Genomic DNA, 20,509 nt, shown 5'->3' with positions numbered 1-20,509 from the left:
CATAGAGTCGGACACAACTGAAGCAACTTATCAGCAGCAGAGGCAACACTAAAGGAGTTTAGTGAGTTGCACCTTTTTTTCTTTCCTCTTGTTTGTTTTTGAATTAAAAATTTATTTTTGGTGTATCCTGAAAATGCATAATACAAAGTATATGTAATGATAAATAAAACTTTAAAAATCTTTTATTTTGCCTATATTTGGTATAATGACCTATGTAATACTTTTCTTTTTTGCCTATTTGTAAGACAGTTAAATGAACCTTATGAATTATGTGAGTAAAATAGAATATTCTGGAAATGTATCATAAAGTAGCTATTATCGAATATATTCTAAAAAGAACAAGTGTGCTAAGATGCTTCAATCATATCCAACTCTTTGAGATCCTATGGACTATATCCCTCCAGGCTCCCTGTGCATGGATTTCCCAGGCAAAAATACTAGAGTGAGTTGCCATTTCCTTCTCCAAGGGATTTTCCCAATGTAGGGATTGAATCTACGTCTCTTACTCCTGCCTTGGCAGGCATATTCTTTACCACTAGCACCACTTGGGAAGCCCTTAATAGCAATGTTTGTGCATGCTAAAGAGAATAACTTATTTTGGTTGGCATATGTTTTTGAAACTCACTTGATATGTATGTATGCCTATATATTATATATACATATATATATATATTCACAGATATCTATTGATGATTATCCATAGTCAGTTTATTATTTGAAGCACTGAATATTTTCAAATCATTTTATTAAACCAAAACTAAATTTGTTATCTAATAAAATTCCATATAAATAGCTTGAGGAATGTAGTGTTTGTATATACTAATATTAATTAAGCTAAGTATATTCTTGGCCATAAAACTGGTAGAGCTTTCATATGAAACATGAAAGACACTTACTCTTCCAGGGCATAGTGTAAGAGAATGCAGGAGGCAGAGCATGAGAGGCCCGTATTGGCCAAGGAGTTGGACTGACCTGAGAGGCCATTAAAAGGCTTTAAGAAAAAGAGTGACAATAAGCCTAACATTTTAAAAAGATTTCTCTGTCCGGATTATGAAAAATGAATTAGGATTGTAAGAAGGCATGTGCAAATAGATACAAAGAATGTGGTTAGAAAGCTAGGAATTAGTTTAAAGGATAAAGTTACTTTGACTAGAATGATAATAATAGTGATGTAGGGGAAAGGCAAATTATTAAAACTTTGGCAGGTCAAATTTACATAATTTGGTATATAATTTGGTAATTTCTTAAGGATTAGGATGAAGGAGTTATTTTTGTTTAGTCGCTGCTCCTCTGTCCATGGGATTTTCCAGGCAGGAATACTGGAGTGGGTTGCCATTTCCTTCTCCAAGGGATCTTCTCACCTAAGGATTGAACTGGAGTCTCCTGTTTTGACAGACATATCCTTCACCATTGAGCCACTAGGGAAGCCCAGGATGAAGGAGTGAAAGTGAAAGTCACTCAGTTGTGTCCAACTCTTTGTGACCCCAGGGACTATACAGTCCATGGAATTCTCCAGGCCAGAATACTGGAGTTATACTGTCCTTTCCCTACTCCAGGGGATCTTTTCAACCCAGGAATCGAACCCAGGTCTCCCTCATTGCAGGTGGATTCTTTACCAGCTGAGCCACAAAATACTGGGGAATATTAAAATAAGAATGATTCAGTTTTCTGGGAAGGGTATTATTTCATGAACAGAAGAACAATATAAATGTAATTTAAAGGTTTTTTTTTTTTAATTGCTTACCTTTACCGAGCCATCATTCTAGTTCACTGCTTTTAACTAGACGATGTCAGAGAGATGATCACATTTGCCATTTCCATCTTCACTTCTTATTTCCAGTCACTCTCAAATCATTTGCAACTTGTTTTGAATTGTTCCCTCTCCTATTGTATACACAGAGTCCAATGAAACCACCAACTGCAAAGTCACCAAAAACTTTACTGAACCTAACTCAGTGGATACTTTTTTAGTTCCCCTCTATTGAGGCATCCCAGATTTTTCAGGAATAAAAGTATGCCTTTAAATTACTTCTTAATTTCATATATCAATATATTTCTAATCTGAACACAATAAACTTAAGAAACTAAAAGCTCAAAGGAAATGAAAAAATGTTTGAAATTAAAATGAGTTCTAGGAATTTCAAGAAATATTCAAGAGTGCAGAAAAAATGTAGAAAAAAATTATGAATTATAGGGAAATGTAGGAGTAAACACAGAGAAAAAATATATGAAATAAGTGATAGGAAACATGGACCATATCCAGCTAAGTGAATTCATTATCCCAAAGCCCCACATCCAACTAGAGGAGTTCAACCTAGAATTCTGTCATGTAGTCTGAGTCTAACAGAAATATTTTCAGACAAAAAAAGTCATTCCAAAAACCTATATTCCCACTCAATAGTTCTTAGTTGTTTACTTTGGGATTGGTTCCAGCAACCTGAATAAATAAACCAAAAGGAAAACATAGGATCTAGGAACAGTGAACCCAACCAGGGACGTTGTAGGGAAATCATAAAGGAAAATCTCTGAAGAAAACTCAATAGATATTGGGTAGGATAAGGAAGCTGGGAAAATATGACACTAAAATAAGAGCTATTTGTGCAAGAAATAAAAGTCATTTAAAAATCCATGAAAGAAAAGAAAATGTCATCAGATGCTCCACTTATCATCATGACACATGATCAGAATAATGCAGACACTTTATGGGTTTGGTAGGTTCAATTATGAGTACAAAATATATCCACTTTTACATCTTAAAAGTAGAGATAACCAAAGTTAGACAGTAGGATGAAGGAGGGAGTTTGTTACTTTCATCTAGTAAATTTGCCTAGGGTTCTCTGAAAAAAAAATAAAGGTATAAATAGATTATGTCAAGTTATAAAGGGATAGGGAAGAATTAGCACTAGTAACAGAATTCTAGCATGAGAGAAGGACTGAAAAGATATGGGGGACTGTAAGTAGTTAAACCTCTTTCCTATGGCAAAAAGTCAGTAAATGATACCTATAATTAATCCGTATGAGAAATAGAGACAGAAGCATATTGCTTAGAGATATGGCCTAAACACCTTTGGTCGCAGGACAGGAATAGAGATGCAGACATAGAGAATGGACTTGTGGACATAGTGTGGTAAGGACAGGGTGGAATGAATTGAAAAAGTAGTATTGATATATATACATTGCTGCTGCTAAGTCGCTCAGTTGTGTCCTACTCTTTGCGACCCCATGGACTGTAGCCTACCAGGCTCCTCCGTCCACGGGGTTTTCCAGGCAAGAACACTGGAGTGGGGTGCCATTGCCTTCTCCAATATATACACCACCATATGTCAAATAGATAGCTAGTGGGAAGCTGCTATATGACACAGGGAGCCCAACCTGGCACTCTGTGACAACCTAGAGGGGTGGGATTCAGGATGGATTGGAGAGAGGCTCAAAGCTCAAGAAGGAGGGGATATATATATATATATATGCTGCTAAGTCGCTTCAGTTGTGTCCAACTCTGTGCGACCCCATAGATGGCAGCCCAACAGGCTCCCCCATCCCTGGGACTCTCCAGGCAAGAATACTGCTGTGGGTTGCCATGCCCTCTCCATATATGCATATATATCTATATCTATCTATCTATCTATCATCTATAGATATATATAGTTAGAGCTGATTTGTGTTGTTGTATGGCAGAAACCAACACAACATTGTAAGGCAATTATCCTCTAATTAAAAATAAATAAAAATGATGGCATGGGAGAAGTGAGCCTGCTGGAATTGACAATGAATATTTGTAATTGTTATAAACACTCTATTTGAGCTCATTTCTACTATTGTTAGGGAGAAAGAAAATTTCTTCTATCCTTCTAGGTTCTTCCTTTTGGTCTAAGAACTAAAGTAAATTGAGCCAGTGAACAGGTGAAAACCACGTTTAATTTTTGGTATGTATATGAATCCCACATAATTGCTAGGGTCAGAGACCCCACATACAGGGGAGGCTCAGAGACAAAGCGGTAGACTAAGGTGTATATGCTATCCTGGGAATGGGAGAAGGATCTGGAACTCTCAAAGACAGGAGAGTAACTCACAGAATGATTAAAAAAGAGGAGGGTTGGTGGGTAGTTAGATGTTTATCCACTCTTACAGATGGGGCCACTTAGATAAAACTCTCTGGAAATAACTCTTCCTCTGGGAAAATTCCCCAATTTAAATTATCCTAGGTAATTAAGCAAAGGGAAATAGTTTCTCTTGAGCCAACAGGGTCTCCACTGCCTGTAGCAAAAAATAGTCAACATGAAAAAGTGGTGCATATTGGGGTTGCCTCTTCTGAAACCCTATACTATCATGTACATGCATTATATATGTCATATACATGTGTATTATATAATTGTTGCTGCTGCTTTTCATTCACTAAGTCCTGTCCAACTTTTTGTGACAACATGGACTCTAGCATGCCAGGCTTCTCTGTCTTCCACTATCTGTCAGAGTTTGCTCAAATTCGTGTCCATCTCATGCTGTGTCACTCCCACCTCCTCCTGCTCTCAATCTTTCCCACCATAAAGGTCTATTTCAGTGAATTGGTTCTTCCCATCAGGTGGCCAGAGTATTGGAGCTTCACCTTCAGCAACAGTCCTTTCAATGCATATTCAAGGTTGATTTCCTTTAGGATTTTGATCTCCATGCAGTCAAAGGGACTCTCAAGAATCCTTTCCAGCACCACAATTCGAAAGCATCAATTCTTTGGTGCTCAGCCTTCTTTAGGATCTAACTCTCACACCCATCCATGACTACTGGAAACCATAGCTTTGACTATATGGACCTTTGTCAGCAAAGTGGTGTCTCTAAGTTTGTTTAGTGATGTCTCTATGCTGTCTAGGTTTGTCAAAGCTTTTCTTCCAAGGAGAAAGCATCTTTTAATGGATGTGAAAAAGCATCTTTTTCATGGCCGCAGTCACCATCCACAGTGATTTTGGAGCCCAAAATAATGAAGTCTGTCACTGTTTCCACTTTTTCCTCATCTATTTGCCATGAAGTGATGGGACCGGGTGACATGATCTTAGTTTTTTGAATGTTGAGTTTTAAGCCAACTTTTTCACTCTCCTGTTTCACCTTCATCAAGAGGTTCTTTAGTTCCTCTTTGCTCTCTGCCATTAGGGTGGTACATCAGCATATCTGAGGTTATTGATATTTCTCCCCGCAATCTTGATTCCAGCTTGTACTTTGTCCAGCCCAGCATTTCTCATGATGTACTCTGCTTATAAGTTAAACAAGCAGGGTGACAATATACAGCCTTGTTGTACTCCTTTCCCAATTTTGAACCAGTTCATTGTTCCATGTCCAGTTCTAATTGCTGTTTATTTACTCTCATGCAGGTTTCTCAAGAAACAGGTAAGGTGGCCTGATACTCCCATCTCTTTAAGAATTTTCCAATTTTGTTGTGATCCATACAGTCAAAGCGTTTAGCATAGTCGATAAAGAATTAGATGTTTGTCTGGAACTTCCTTGCTTTCCATGATCCAATGAATGTTGGCAATTTGATCTCTTGTTCCTCTGACTTTTTTAAACCCAGCTTGTACATCTCAAAGTTCTTGGTTCACATACTGCTGAATCCTAGCTTGGAGGATTTTGAGCATATCTTTACTAGCATGTGAAATGAGAGTAATTATATGGTAGGTTGAACATTCTTTGGCATTGTCCTTCTTTGAGATTTGAATGAAAACTGTCCTTTTCCAGTCCTGTGGCCCCTGCTGAGTTTTCCAAATTTGCTGGTATATTGAATACAGCACTTAAGCAGCAGCATCTTTTAAGGTTTGAAATAGCTCAGCTGGAATTCTGTCACCTCTGCTAACTTTGTTCATCATAATGCTTCCTAAGGCCCACTTGACTTCACACTCCAGGATATCTGGCTCTAGGTTAGGGACCATACCATCATGGTTATCTGGGTCATGAAGGTCTATGTTGTGTAGTTCTGTATATTCTTGCCACCTCTTCTTAATCTCTTCTGCTTCTCTTAGGTCCTTACCATTTCTCTCCTTTATTGTGCTCATCCTTGCATGAAATTTTCCCTTTATATCTCCAATTTTATTGCAGAGATATCTAGTCTTACCCATTCTATTATTTTCCTCTATTTCTTTGCATTGTTCGTTTCAGAAGGCCATCTTACTTCTCCTTGCTATTCTTGGGAACTCTGCATTCAGTTGGGTATATCTTTCCTTTCTCCCTTGCCTTTTGCTTTTCTTCTTTGCTCAGCTATGTGTAAAGCCTCCTTATGCAACCACTTTGCCTTCTTGCATTTCTTTTTGTTTGGAATGGTTTTGGCCACTGCCTCCTATACAATGTTAAGAACCTCTGTCCATAGTTCTTCAGGCACTCTGTCTACCAATTATTGACTTGACTCTATTTGCACCTCTACTGTATTATCATAAGGGATTTTATTTAGGTCATACCTGAATAACCTAGTGGCTTTCCCTATTTTCTTCAATTTTAGCCTGAATTTTGCAATAAGGAGCTCAATAAGGAGCCCCAGTCAGGACCAGGTCTTATTTTTGGTGACTGTACAGAGCTTCTCCATCTTTGGCTGCAGAGAACATAATCAATCTGATTTTGGTATTGACCATCTAGTGATATCCATGTGTAGAGTTGTTTCTTGGATTGTTGTTTAAAAAGATATTTGCTATCACCAGTATGTTTTCTTGACAAAGCTCTGTTAGCCTTTACCTTGCTTCATTTTGTACTTCAAGGCTAAACTTACCAGTTATCCCTTGTATTCTTGATTTCCTACTTTTGCATTCCAATCTCCTATAATGATAAGGACATCTTTTTCTGGTGTTAGTTCTGGAAGATGTTGTAGGTCTTTATAGAACCAGTCAACTTCAGCTTCTTATAACTTTAATTGCACAGAACATTTAAAATATAGAAGTACATTACACTTTTAAATGGCACCTCTTTTATAGTTTGTAAATCCGACAATGAATTTTTGATTTTGTATATTCCAGAAATAATTGTATTTGAATCTTTGCTTTTCAAAAATTTATTGATCAGTTATCTATTATGCAGGTTATCTTTTATATACTTATATGTATGCACATCACTAGAATTAACAGAAACTGTTATTTTATTTTTCATTTTTATTAATACTTTGCCAGCTTATGCATAATTTTAACACCTAGTTTATTTCCTGTCCCCCTACCATTAGATATCCTCTTCAAAAATTTGTTTATTATTTTTATTTCTTCACTTTACATGAAAGTGATATTTTTATTCATAAGAAATAGCTTTTCAGTAAGTGTTGTGTTCCAACATAATTCCCAAGTTCTCAGAGTATGGTTCAGTATCTCTTCTCTCCAAATATACTCGTTTTGAGTGGCCCCTTATCCTTTGAAACTTTATCCTTCTTTGGATTTTGTTAACCAAGCTTTTCTGTCTGCTCTTACATCTTGCTGGCTAATATGAGTTCCCTTAACTTGCTCAAGGTCCATGACTCAACTGCTTTTAAAATATCGGTCCCACTTTTTGTCTTTTTATGTCTTCATTTGACGCATCCTTGCTGATCCCTTAGTCACTGACTCTCTGCGTGTTTTATCTTCTGAGTGCCTGACCTACATATAAGCATTAGAATGTGACATGAGCATCTTAAACTTAGCTTGTCAGAAACTGGATTTCTTTTTCTTTCCCGTACACTCCCTCAAATGTACTTCCTTACGTCCTAAGATAACACAGTACTTGGCATATAGAAGTGGTTCTGATATTTTAGTGTATGGAGGACCTGTTAAAAACAACTGCCAGACTTTCTAATTCAGAGTTTCTTATTCAGTGGGCCTGGGGTAGAGACTATGAATGTGCGTTTCTAAGTTCCCAGGTTATACTGATGTTTTGGCAACCACACCTTGAGAACCACTGGCACACAGCAATCAATTAATACTTGTTAGATAAATCATTTCTATGAGTGAATGTTTAAAATATGTAATATATGCTCAAAGTCAACTGAACTCAGTAATGAACTGAACTCAGTAAATGACAAAAAAATATTCATAGAACTTCTGTCTGAAGAAACAAGGAAGATCCATTGGTATAACACCCTCTTACTGTAGATCATTAAACTGAAGTCTAAAGGGATTGGAAAGAAGGAAAAATAAGTAGACTCAACCCATCTTGACTTTCTGTGAAAATTAAGTAATTTTACGGGTCATATTTTTATTTAGCTAATCAAGTATTAGTTTTTTAACTTCAGAGATTATTCATACAGCAGATTATTATTTTTTTCTCTAGATGAGTAGACTTTTGCATCCAGGCACAAATTTCCCAAAATAATTAAAATGCTGCTAAATTTTAATGCTGCCTCCCATACCCCAGCGATGCATGTAGAGAGGGGAGAAATCTAGAGCTCAGTATGCCAGTTAACATTCAAGATTCTCATCACCCCAAGCACTGTATTGGCAAGCAATCAGCTGAGAAAAGTGAGTAGAGGTTACCTGACACATACTGGTCCTACAGAAAGAATTCTACGGGTTAGAATTCTTCATTTTCCCAGAATCAAAAGGACTTTCATCAATGTTGTAAGTGTCCAAACTGTGGCAGCTCTGTTGTCTAAAGCTATTTTATTGTTTTCCCAAGTTTGGATATTTGACAGAACTGACCAGTCTTCAGTTTTCCCTGGTGACTCAGTGGTAAAGAACCTGTTTGCCAATGCAGGAGACTCGCGTTTGATCCCTAGGTTCGAAAGATCCTCTGGAGAAGGAAACGGCAACCCATTCTAGTATTCTTGCCTGAGAAATCCTATGGACATAGGAGCCTGGTTGGCTATAGTCCTTGAAGTCACAAAAGAGTCAGTTTGGAGAGTGCTCACCAGCAAAGCTCTCAGTAGGTCTTTAAATAGTCCACTCAAATTAGTCGAATCAAGTAGGCTAGTTGCTAATCACTCATGCAGAAGTTAGTTTTGTGGATCTCCAGTGGTATTTCGGATCCTAAACAGTTCATCAAATATCCCACTGCCTTCTTCTTGGCTATAAGTAGAAATCAGATACACAAATGTTGCTAAAAATAAGGATAGAGCTTTTCCAGTCCAGCTGCAAATGAACTTTATCCTACACAGCAATCTTGTAGGATAGAGAAAAGCTGACACTTCTTTCCTTAGAACCAGCTGCACAAGGGGCCAAGCAGGCTGAATCCCAGGTCTCTAGCTAGGTGCAGGCTACCAAGATTAAGTGGGCACACAGACTCTGACTTCTTCAGGAAAAATTAACCCAGTCTTCTCAAGTACATACAAGAAGCCATTTACACACGATGCCAGTGACAGCACTGGTGCCTAAATTCAGAGCCTGAAATCATAATCAATTTGCTTCATATAAGTGTGTGTGTATATATATATATATCTGAAGCCCATATTGGCTTTCCAGATGGCTCAGCAAGTAAAGAATCTTCCTGCAACCCCAAAGACCCAAGTTCCATCCCTGGGTCCGGAAGATCTCCGGAGGAGAACATGGCAACCCACTCCAGCATTCTTGCATGGAAAATCCCACCAATAGAGGAGCCTGGCTTCAGTTCATAGGGTTGTGAAGAGTCAGACATGACTTAAGCGACTGAACATGCACACACGCATATGCATATATATTTGTTGTTGTTCAGTCGCTAAGTAGTGTCTTGACTGGTTTGCAACCCCATGGACTGCAGCACACCCGGCTTCACTATGTCCTTCATCGTTTCCTGGAGTTTGCTCAAGCTCATGTCCATTGAGTCAGTGATGCCATCCAACCATCTCATCCTGTCACCCCCTACTTTTCTGCCCTCAATCTTTCCCAGCATCAGGTTCTTTTCCAAGAGTCGGCTCTTCACATCAGGTGGCCAAAATGTTGGAGCTTCAGCTTTAGCATCAGTCTTTCCAATGAATGTTCAGAGTTGATTTGCTGTAGGATTTACTGGTTTGATCTCCCTGCTGTCCAAGGGACTCTCAAGAGTATTCTCAAGCACAACAGCTCAAAGTCATCAATATATGTGTGTGTGCGTGCCTACAATAGTAGTAAGCCTGCAGGCTTTACTTTAATATGTAAATGTGTGTGTATATATGTGTGTTACCTACTAGGATTACTGTAGGTAACACCCACAGTAGTTAGGCCAGCAGGCTTTACTTTAAGGAACAGTCTGGTGACCAAGCAAAGGGATCTCATGACAAAGCTGTATTTCCTTTGAGAATATTAATCTCTAAAAGAGAATGTCCCCAAAATATGAATTTTATGAGTAAATAATGTACTTAAAAATATTTGAAGAAGTATAATACAATGGGTTGCTGTTTCCCATTAGGTATATTTATTAATTACCAGTTATTGTGGCAAGGAGTCCAGTCATCTAGATCTTCTGGCTTGAGTTCTGTTATCAGGAAAAGATTTGAAACAAAAATATTCATAGATAATACACCAAATGTGTCATGTTTAAGGAAAGATTTTTTCCATTATCTTCATCCAGTTTTATTACCTACCTTTTCATTTGTATTCAGCTTTATCATCTGCATGGTGGAACTAATTTAGGGGGTTCTAACCAATTTTTTTCAAAGTATAGTCTTATGACTGCCTGCATTTGAAATATCAAGGGAATATTTCTCAAATTTAAATGTGTGTGAGTCATCCAGGGCATCTTTCTTAAGATGCAGATTCTGGTTTTTTAAAGCCTGAAATTCTCCTCTAATAAGCTACCAAGTAATATACGTGCTTCTGGGTTCCTGTTTGATTTGTAGGGACTTTTTTTAAAGTGTGTGTTTATGTATATGAATATGTATATAAATTTACAAAGGCAGGTACCTCAACAGAATCAATATCTGGAGTTAGAAATGCAAATCATTCCCCAAAGACCACCTCATCGCAAGTTTTATGAACAATCAGGTTTAAGAAGTACTTATTTAAATAAAATTAAGTGTCTAAATTAAGTTTCAGCTATAAAACTATGTGGATCTAGTCTCATTCTGATATTTTTCCACATCCTAAATTCAAGTCAAACGTAGTCTCTTAATTTATAGGGCATGAGTGTTGCTTGAGGATATATGACTTACAAACAGTTGCCAAACTTTGTGCCTCCAGATTAAAATTTTAATTAGGTCTTATCTTTGGCTATAAGATCTAAGATAAAACCTTTGTACTATCCAGAGTTATGAGATTCTTTTTCCAAATGCTAAACAGCAACTGGATACTTCTTTTAGAACTGCTTTTTCCTTTTAATGGCGTTACATTTTTTTTTTCTTGGCTCATCACTGGATTTTGGGGGCTACACCCAGTTCACTCTGAACTCCTTCCATGCTTCCTCTCCATAACTCTTCAGGTCTTTACAGGAAATGTTTACCTAAACAAATACCATCCATAGTATGTGACATAGAGTAGGTACTTTACAACCTAGTACAGTAATTCATTTACCTTAAAGAATTTCTTCATTTTGTTACTGTTACTCAAAAGTTGTTGAATATAACATAACAAAATCACATCATGGTTTCTCATACAGCCTAACAACGTTTTCTAATTTCTGTTTTTTCCTTTTCTTACAGTATAAGCAAGTGGAACAATACATGTCATTCCATAAGTTACCAGCTGATATGCGTCAGAAGATACATGATTATTATGAACACAGATACCAAGGCAAAATCTTTGATGAGGAAAATATTCTCAATGAACTCAATGATCCTCTGAGAGAGGTAAGATTTATTGTCCTCAGTCTCCATGAGTGTGATCATTGTTTACTTTCTCTTTTCCTGGGAAATCCTCAATTCCATGTTTTGACATTACTCAAAAAAAATTAAAACAATGTTAAAACAGTTTTTCCCTTTATTCACCCTTATGTTCTCACGTTTACAGGCTCTGTGTTTTTAAAAAATGACTGGAGAATTGTTCTTCTAATTATGATTCTCAAGATACCCATTTATTTTCTGTATCCCTGGTTACAAGTCCTTTCTTTGGTACTCATTGTCCATAGCCTTCCTGTCTTCCACTTTCTCATCTCATGCTCACCAAATTGTTTCATTAACTTCTTTGTGATTTTCACTTTTTTCCTATTTTTGTTTTTCCTGTTCATCTCTTGGGCCCTGATCACAGACTGACTTGACCCTTGTGAGTCATTCATTTCCTATTACTTCATTAAAACACTTTGCAACATCTATAACCACCTCTTTTCTCGAGTGGCCCTTCCTTCCCTCCCTAGATGTCTTCCCTCTGCCCACTGGAATGTTCAGGTCACCCCTAGATCAAAAGAACATTCTCTTGATTGTGTTTCTTACACTGGTTTTCTCTTTCTCTTTTCTTTTACTACTAATCTGGAAAGATTACTCTATAATTATCTCCTACTGTGGTTCAATCTCCACTTCTTTACCAAAATCGTTTCCTTGAATATTTAGTGATGACAAATCACAAAAAATATCAGTGAACATTTAGTGATGACATAATTTGTCTTGGATCCATTGGCAGTTCTTTTAAACACTTAATAACACCTATAGCCTGAATCTTTTGAGGGAGCTCCTTTAACACTAAACCATTACTGTCTTTGGCTTTTCACTTTCCATTTCTGGATTTATTTTCTTATTTATTTCATCTAGCTCTTTAGTTCTGGAAATTTGACCTCCAAATTCTTGACATAATCTCTGTTATCTTAAAACCTATATGATTTCCCTTTGCCATTGCTACATGATGTCCATTTGCCATACATATATAGTAAACTATGTATTAAAGTGATTATCTTCCATCACTAAGCCATTTATCCTTTGAAGTCTCTCTCTCTGTAAATATTTTATTCTTTTGAGTCATATAGAATGTAAAACTTTAGTCTTTTAAAATCTTTCTCTGCTCTGCACATCCAGTCAATCACCACATGCTATCAATTCACTGTAACAATGTATCTTACAGCTATGTCCTTATCTCTTTTACCAAGTTCATGACCCTAACTTTATTGCTCTCACATGGATTATTTGCACTATCCCTTTAGTTTATCTTGCAACCTTTGGTCTGTTTTCTCTAATTACCACTTAAAGCAGCGATGCCAAATTAATCATTTACATGTATGAGATAGTCATGTATCTGCTCAGAAACATTATCTTTACAAGTTCATCAAATAGAGCCTCTTTGGACTCATATTTGAGCCCTTCTATGCTCTGATCCTTGCTAAATTTCCAGCTTTATTTTTCCCTATTGCTCTATATTTTCCAAAGTGGCCTATAGCCAAATTGTGCAACTTACTGTTTTGCAAAAAGCAATTCTGATTTCTCAACTTGCATCATATGTTTTCCAGATGTGTTTCTCATCTGTTGGCAAATGTAGTTCAAATAATATTTCTTTAATTTTACTTCCTTTGATTGTCCAGGTTAGATCTGGTCTCTTTTTTCCCTGACCCCCAGGGCACCGAGTCCATGTTTGAGTACTACTTTCCATTTTGTCTATTATCACGATTTTTCCACATTAGTTTCCTCCACTTTTGTCTTGAAGGTTCCTTAAGAGCAAAGGTCACTTCCTCTATATTTTAAATTTTTAATGAAATTCCAACTATATATAGCAAATATAAATACTCAATAAATATGTCCATCTCACCTAACATCTTTACCATTTATAACCATCCCTAAGTATCTACATCCATAAAAGTTATTTGTATTTTTTAAGCCTTAAGCTATCAGTTAAGAGTTTTGGAAATAGAAGGAGCTGAATATCTGCTATTGATTAAATTATTTTCTCTACAAAGTCCTCAATCAATAACGTCCAAATCTTTTTGCTTTGAGAAATAGAATTAAACCTTTGTATTTTAAAAAAAAAGCTATATATAATTTTTTAAATTTATTAATATGTTTTGCTTTATCTCTTTGTTGGATTATAGATTTTGTTTTAAATACAAATCCTCTTCACTAAGAGGCTGAAGCTCACCATACTGAAACCAGGTTAGGTTCTCAAGGGCCAGACAGGATTCAAAGGTGGGGTAAGATGGGCCATAGTGTAGAGACAAAGATAACTGAATAGACAGTATCAAGGATTAAAATGGAATCAATAGGCAGATGGATACAATAAATCTAAGGTTTTATTTGAAAGAAGCAGAAAAGTAAGGATTCCAACAGAAAATGTCATTGAGGGACTATAGAAAGCCAACAGAAAGTGAGAATAAAAATGAACCCTAAAAAGCTGAATGATTAAATGAGAAACATTTCTCCATGCTAAAAATGCTTAATGTAATATAAAGGATAACAAGAAAATTTTCTTAATCATGTGTTTGTTATTAGTTACTGCTACACTTTGACTCTGATCTTAAGTGGAAAAATTCCACTTTTCATTTTTATCCCCTTCAGTTCAGTTGCTCAGTCGTGTCTGATTCTTTGCGACCCATGGACTGCAGCATGCCAGGCTTCCCTGTCCTTCACCAACTCCCAGAGCCTACTCAAACTCATGTCCATCACATCCGTGATGACATCCAGCCATCTCATCCTCTGTTGTCCCCTTCTCCTCCCACCTTCAATCTTTCCCAGCATCAGAGTCTTTTCCAATGAGTCAACTCTTTGCATGAGGTGGCCAAAGTACTGGAGTTTCAGCTTTAGCATCATTCCTTCCAAAGTACACCCAGGACTGATCTCCTTCAGAATGGACTGGTTGGATCTCCTTGCAGTCCAAGGGACTCTCAAGAGTCTTTTCCAACACCACAGCTCAAAAACATCAATTCTTCAGTGCTCAGCTTTCTTTATAGTCCAACTCTCACATCCATACACATGCCCCCAATTCCCTCAGTTCCTACAACTATCTGTCATTCACTTATAATATTTCCTTATATTTTCAAATGCCATGTTCTTGCCTGGAGAATCCCAGGGACAGAGGAGCCTGATGGGCTGCTGTCTATGGGGTCGCACAGAGTCGGACACAACTGAAGCGACTTAGCAGCAGCAGCAGCAGCATAGTTCAAAGCTTCAGCATCTTTTCCTTCACTTTCTGACATGCACCCACCACTTTTCTCCCTGCCTTTGGTCTCAGTTAGCTCAAATGCATCCCATCCCTTGGCTATCATATTGAATGATATACAACACAAGTTCAGTGTTACTTTCTTGGAGTCTAACTATGGCCTCCTATCCCCTCTAAGAAAAAGGCCAAGCTGCTTGAATTGCACTGGAGAAGCTCTGTGGTCTGCCTCCATCTTTGCATTCATGATTCACTGACAGAAAATTGTTGGTAATTTCCCTGGGAGGAAAAATTGTCTGATTGTCTCTTGGCCTTTCTTTATGCTACCTTCTCTATCTTCAATCCTTTCTACCCAACTTTCCTTCAATTTTCCATCAAACAATCTTATCAGGTATGAGTTTCTTCATAAATTTTCTCTGAAAACTCTCCATCCTTGTATTTTCATTTGTCAGTTTACTCTTTCAAGTCTCTTTCAAGACTGTGAGCTTCTTGAGGGTAGAGACTGTGCCATAGTATCTCTGTATCTCTAGTGACTAGTGTTTGATAGGAGCTCATTAAATATTTATTAGAAAAATGGTCTTTTACTGAATTATGAGTGAAAAGCAGGGTAAAAAATTATGGCTACTTAATCAGAGATCTTAGAAGCAGAAACATGAAATACTGAAATATTTAACACCCTAAAAAGGTGAAAACAATGTTTGTTCCTTTGTTCTTCAGCGTTTGCTCTTCTGGCATCAGTCACACAAAAGCTTTAATGTGAACTAAACTATAGAAACAGGAAGCATAGCATAGGAAAGTAAGTAAAGACATTGGCCAGCAGGTAACAGAAGTCGTTATTCAAATGAAACCTGGATCTAAAAAACCCAGATATCTTTTACAAAGAAAAGTTTAGTAAGAACAATGGGAAATATATCTTGTTCTCTGTTAACTTGGAGTATTATGTACCTGCTATATTTAGGTCATAGTAGTAGATCACAAGAAATGTTTTAAAAGTAGTAAAATACATCATTCTATCTTTCAAAGGCTGTATTCCAATTTAGAAGATGAGGTGTTAATTTATGCAAAGATGTATTTTGGTCCCTATTGTGCCTCTTGTGTCCAGAAAGTGCCTGGCATATAGAAGACATTGAATGATTGATACTATAAATATAAATGAATAAACCAGGATACTTGGGAAAACTAGATTATTTGATATGTATATTTTAATAAAAGGTAAAAATATAAGATGTGCATTGTATGCACGAACACATGCCACATGTAATTGTTAATCATATATTCAAGTTTGAGCCGACAACTATCTTACATTTTAATAAGACTTTTAATTTAAAATGCTTTGTTGTCCAGAAACTTCTTTTTTATGAAAGTATTTTGCATAATATGAGATGCTGATTTATACTTTAGAGCAACAATTTCTGCTAACACAAGTCTGGGTACTCACAAATGTACAAAAGTGAAAGGTTAGATTCTAAAAAGCTTACTAAAAAAAACCCATTGTTTGAAAATAGAGAAAGAAAATAAAATGTGGTTCTTATGAATGTGAAATTATTCCTTACTCATAATCAATTAAATCTGTGTTGTATCTATTTTATTCTCCATCCTTTCTCTTCAATGTGTTTGAATATTTTTAAATATGAAGAATCTCTAAGATGTAGAATGGCAGGAAGAATTTCATTTGTGTGACCTTTGAAAGCTCTTACCAGAAACTCATATCATGCATATGCAAAATAATTTAGCCAGTAGATATTTTGAGAGCAAAACTTTATGGAAAGAATTCTTGTACAGAAACTAGGTGATATATCTTTTTCATACATTGGAGACAAATTGCTGAAATGCCTTCAACAAATACCTCAACAAATGCCTTCAACAAGACCTCAACAAATTGAGGTCTCCATACAAATGTTACCTCCTTAACAGGGCCTCCCCTGAGAAGTTCATCTGGATTTAATTTCCTTGCATTCTCCATCATATGAGTTTTGTTGTTGGTACACATCACTTTGTTGTCTTGTTGTCTCTTTTTATTTATTTGTTAATTGTCTGATGTACTATAGGAACTCAGGACCCAAGAAAGTAAGGACTTCTTGATTTCCACCATAGCTCCAGCCCCTCCATAGTACATCTTTAATAACTGCTTGTTAGATAAATAAATAAAGTCAAATTGTTAGATTATTAGATGATTAGAACTCGAAGGGAGCATTTTTGAGACACAGTAGAGATGCTGGAATGAAGAAAAGTGATGCCCAGAATTATGACATACTGTGGCCACTTACCTTTCTTAGTATCACTTTAGATTGTACTATGGAGAATGTGGTTTCTACCATATAACTAAAGGATGCTGGTATCTTTAGATTCCTCTGTGAGTTTGTTTTGATATATACACAAAACCCCCAGAAGGTCCTATTTTGCATGCAGTTGTTTTTATTTTCTTTTTAACTTTCTCAATGTTTATATACATTAGTGATTTATTTCTGAGTAAACCTGAGGGGTGGGAGAGTATGCCAGTAGAGTACAGTTATTAAAGGTTTCTGAGTATTTTGTCCAAACTCTATAATATTAATAGTATCCATGGGATAGATAGAAAATAAATACAATTTTTCTTACATTGGTATGCCAGGTGTGCATAGAGTAATGTCAGTGGTTCATAAAACACAAGTTGCTGGATTCCCTGTCTGAACCTAAGCAGTGAGCCACTCAAGGTGGAGAAAATTCAGAACAGCACATAAATCTGTGTGTTCTTCATCCTCGAACTAGGCCATATGACCATAGCACTGGCCCCAATGGCATTGTCAGCACCCTAAGAAGTGATTGGAAAGTCATCTAAAAAAATTATCTTTGTTTCACAGTCAACTAATATACATGGACCCGAGAATACAGGAACACCTACAGTTTTCTGAAAAAATTACTTAGAATAGTACCTAGAAACTTGGGATTTTAAATTAGAGCCACTATAGTGATGCATCAGAGAAGGCGATGGCACCCCACTCCACTACTCTTGCCTGGAAAATCTCATGGATGGAGGAGCCTAGTAAGCTCCAGTCCATGGGGTCGCTAAGAGTCAGACATGACTGAGTGGCTTCACTTTCACTTTTCACCTTCATGCATTGGAGAAGGAAATGGCAACCCACTCCAGTGTTCTTGCCTGGAGAGTCCCAGGGAGAGGGGAGCCTGATGGGCTGCTGTCTATGGGGTTGCGCAGAGTCGGACACGACTGAAGCGACTTAGCAGCAGCAGCAGCAGTGATGCATTAGTTATCTGTCATCTCTGTTCTCCACTCTCTTGTTGCTCTGGGACTGTGTCTGGTTAAAATTCTGAGTCTGCAAAGATGGACTTCAGTGATCTCCAGAAACCTCCTCTCCCTCCCAGTTGTGCCCAGTCCTGGTTTGCCTGGAGAGCCCTCCTATTCTTCTTCTATCCACTTAAAATATGCACCTGTTTTGCCTTGTGGGCTCGGAGGTCTTCTGTTTCATTGTTTTGAATGGTTTAAATTGCCTTTATGATATTCTCATGTTTTGAATAGCATCATGTATGAGTGAAAGCCAACTATGGAGGAGCCATGCAGCATCAGGGAGAGAGTATGGCCCTGGTTCCACTGGCTTCATTTTTTTTTTTTTTTTAATTTTATACTGAAGTTTACTGATGGCTCAGTGGTAAAGAATCTCCCTGCCAATGCAGGACTTAGAGGTTTGATACCTAGGTCGGGAAAATCCCCTGGAGAAGGAAATGGCAACATACTCCAGAATTCTTGCCTATAAAATCCCATGGACCGAGGAGCCTGGCAGGCTATAGTCCATGAGATCGCAAAGGGTCAGACACAACTGATCAACCAAACAACAAATAGTTGATTTATAATGTTATGTTAATTTCAGGTGTACAGCAAAGGGATTTAGTTATACGTATCAGATCAGATCAGATCAGATCAGTCTCTCAGTCGTGTCCGACTCTTTGCGACTCCATGAATCGCAGCACGCCAGGCCTCCATTATCCATAATCCACTAATCCATTTAATTCATAATGGACATTTCAGTTGCTTCCATGTCTTGGCTGTTGTAAGTAGTTCTGAAATGAACATTGGGGTGCATGTATCTTTTTCAAGTATAATTTTCTCCAGATACATGCCCAATAGTGGGATTGATGGATCATATGATAAGTCCCACACTGTTCTCCATAGTGCCATTCAGTTTAGTTCAGTTGCTCAGTCGTGTCTGACTCTTTGCGACCCCATGAATTGCAGCATGCCAGGCCTCCCTCTCCATCACCAACTCCCGGAGTTCACTCAGACTCGTCCATCGAGTCAGTGATGCCATCCAGCCATCTCATCCTCTGTTGTCCCCTTCTCCTCCTGCCTCCAATCCCTCCCACCATCAGAGTCTTTTCCAATGAGTCAACTCTTCACATGAGGTGGCCAAAGTACTGGAGTTTCAGCTTTAGCATCATTCCTTCCAAAGAAATCCCAGGGCTGATCTCCTTCAGAATGGACTGGCTGGATCTCCTTACAGTCCAAGGGACTCTCAAGAGTCTTCTCCAACACCACAGTTCAAAAGCATCAATTCTTCAGTGCTCAGCCTTCTTCACAGTCCAACTCTCACATCCATACATGACCACTGGAAAAACCATAGCCTTGACTAGACGGACCTTTGTTGGCAAAGTGCTTTTGAATATGCTACCTAGGTTGGTCTCATATAAATGCAGCACCACAACTTAGTATCTGCACAACTTTGGGCTCTTTCATAACTTGTACATGTTTTACTTTCTTCATCTTTAAATATAAATGATGATAATGATAAGTACCTAACAGAGATGTTTTAAAATTAAATGAGAAAAAAACCCAAAACATTAAAAGTTTGAAAAGTGCCTGGTACATAGTAAGTACACAGTAAAATTTGATTCTTAGTATTACTATGATACCGTGAAAAATAGTATATAGTTGCAGCCCACACGGCTCTTACAACTTGATGAGAGACAGAAATTTAAACCAGCAATTATAACTGCGTGTTAGTGCTATGAGAGGTCATTCAGAGGGTGTTAGACCATACCTCAGAGGGACACCAACTCAAGGTTTATCGTATGTCTCATTTCTTTTGGAATTTATTCAAACAATCTGCTAACAAGCCCTTCCTCCAGTTTAACAACCAGGCTTCTGGAGACAGCATCTTAGCATCAAAACTTGGCATTGGAATTTTAGGATCAGAGACTGATGACGCTTTAATGCAGGAGTATATTTAAAACAAAAAACTAACTAGAAAAATTCAGTGAGCCATACCCCTCTGCTTATGAGAGCCTGTTGGAATGTGTACAAAGTAAGAAGGTCTATTTTTATCATGATCAGATTTATACTGATTTGATTAGTGCAAAATGGCAAACTTAACAGTCGAGAAAGAGGTTAATGCACTTCTAAGTCTGTCTCCAAAGTTCAGAACTGATCTATTTTTAAACAATGGCATGTGAAGAGCTGTGGGCTGAAAATAGGTACAGATCATGTGTCCCAGCAGAATATAGGACGTCAGTATATTTCATTTTCACAGAACATGAATTGGGCTGAGAGTATAATACTGTCCTTCTGACCTTTAGTTTCTTGAATAGAGTGTTAGGGAAAAATATCCTAATTTGCACGCATATATTTAGTGTAATTCAGAACAAGT

General features: G+C 37.4%; 1 protein-coding gene across 1 annotated transcript in view; it reads left to right on the top strand.

The window, feature by feature from the left end:
- Positions 1–20,509, top strand: part of HCN1 (hyperpolarization activated cyclic nucleotide gated potassium channel 1) — a 447,958-nt gene that overhangs the window by 359,480 nt on the left and 67,969 nt on the right. The window contains exon 5 of the mRNA XM_086362551.1: positions 11,507–11,653. Within this exon, the coding sequence (XP_086218677.1) occupies positions 11,507–11,653 (147 nt within the window). The remainder of the gene's footprint in view (positions 1–11,506; positions 11,654–20,509) is intronic.

The sequence above is a fragment of the Bos grunniens genome, chromosome 20 (assembly GCF_055505025.1).
Source record: "Bos grunniens cultivar Pamir isolate PY7600 chromosome 20, Bosgru_T2T1.0, whole genome shotgun sequence".
NCBI classification, from domain to species: Eukaryota; Metazoa; Chordata; class Mammalia; order Artiodactyla; family Bovidae; genus Bos; species Bos grunniens.
This window is presented reverse-complemented; position numbering and strand designations above follow the sequence as displayed.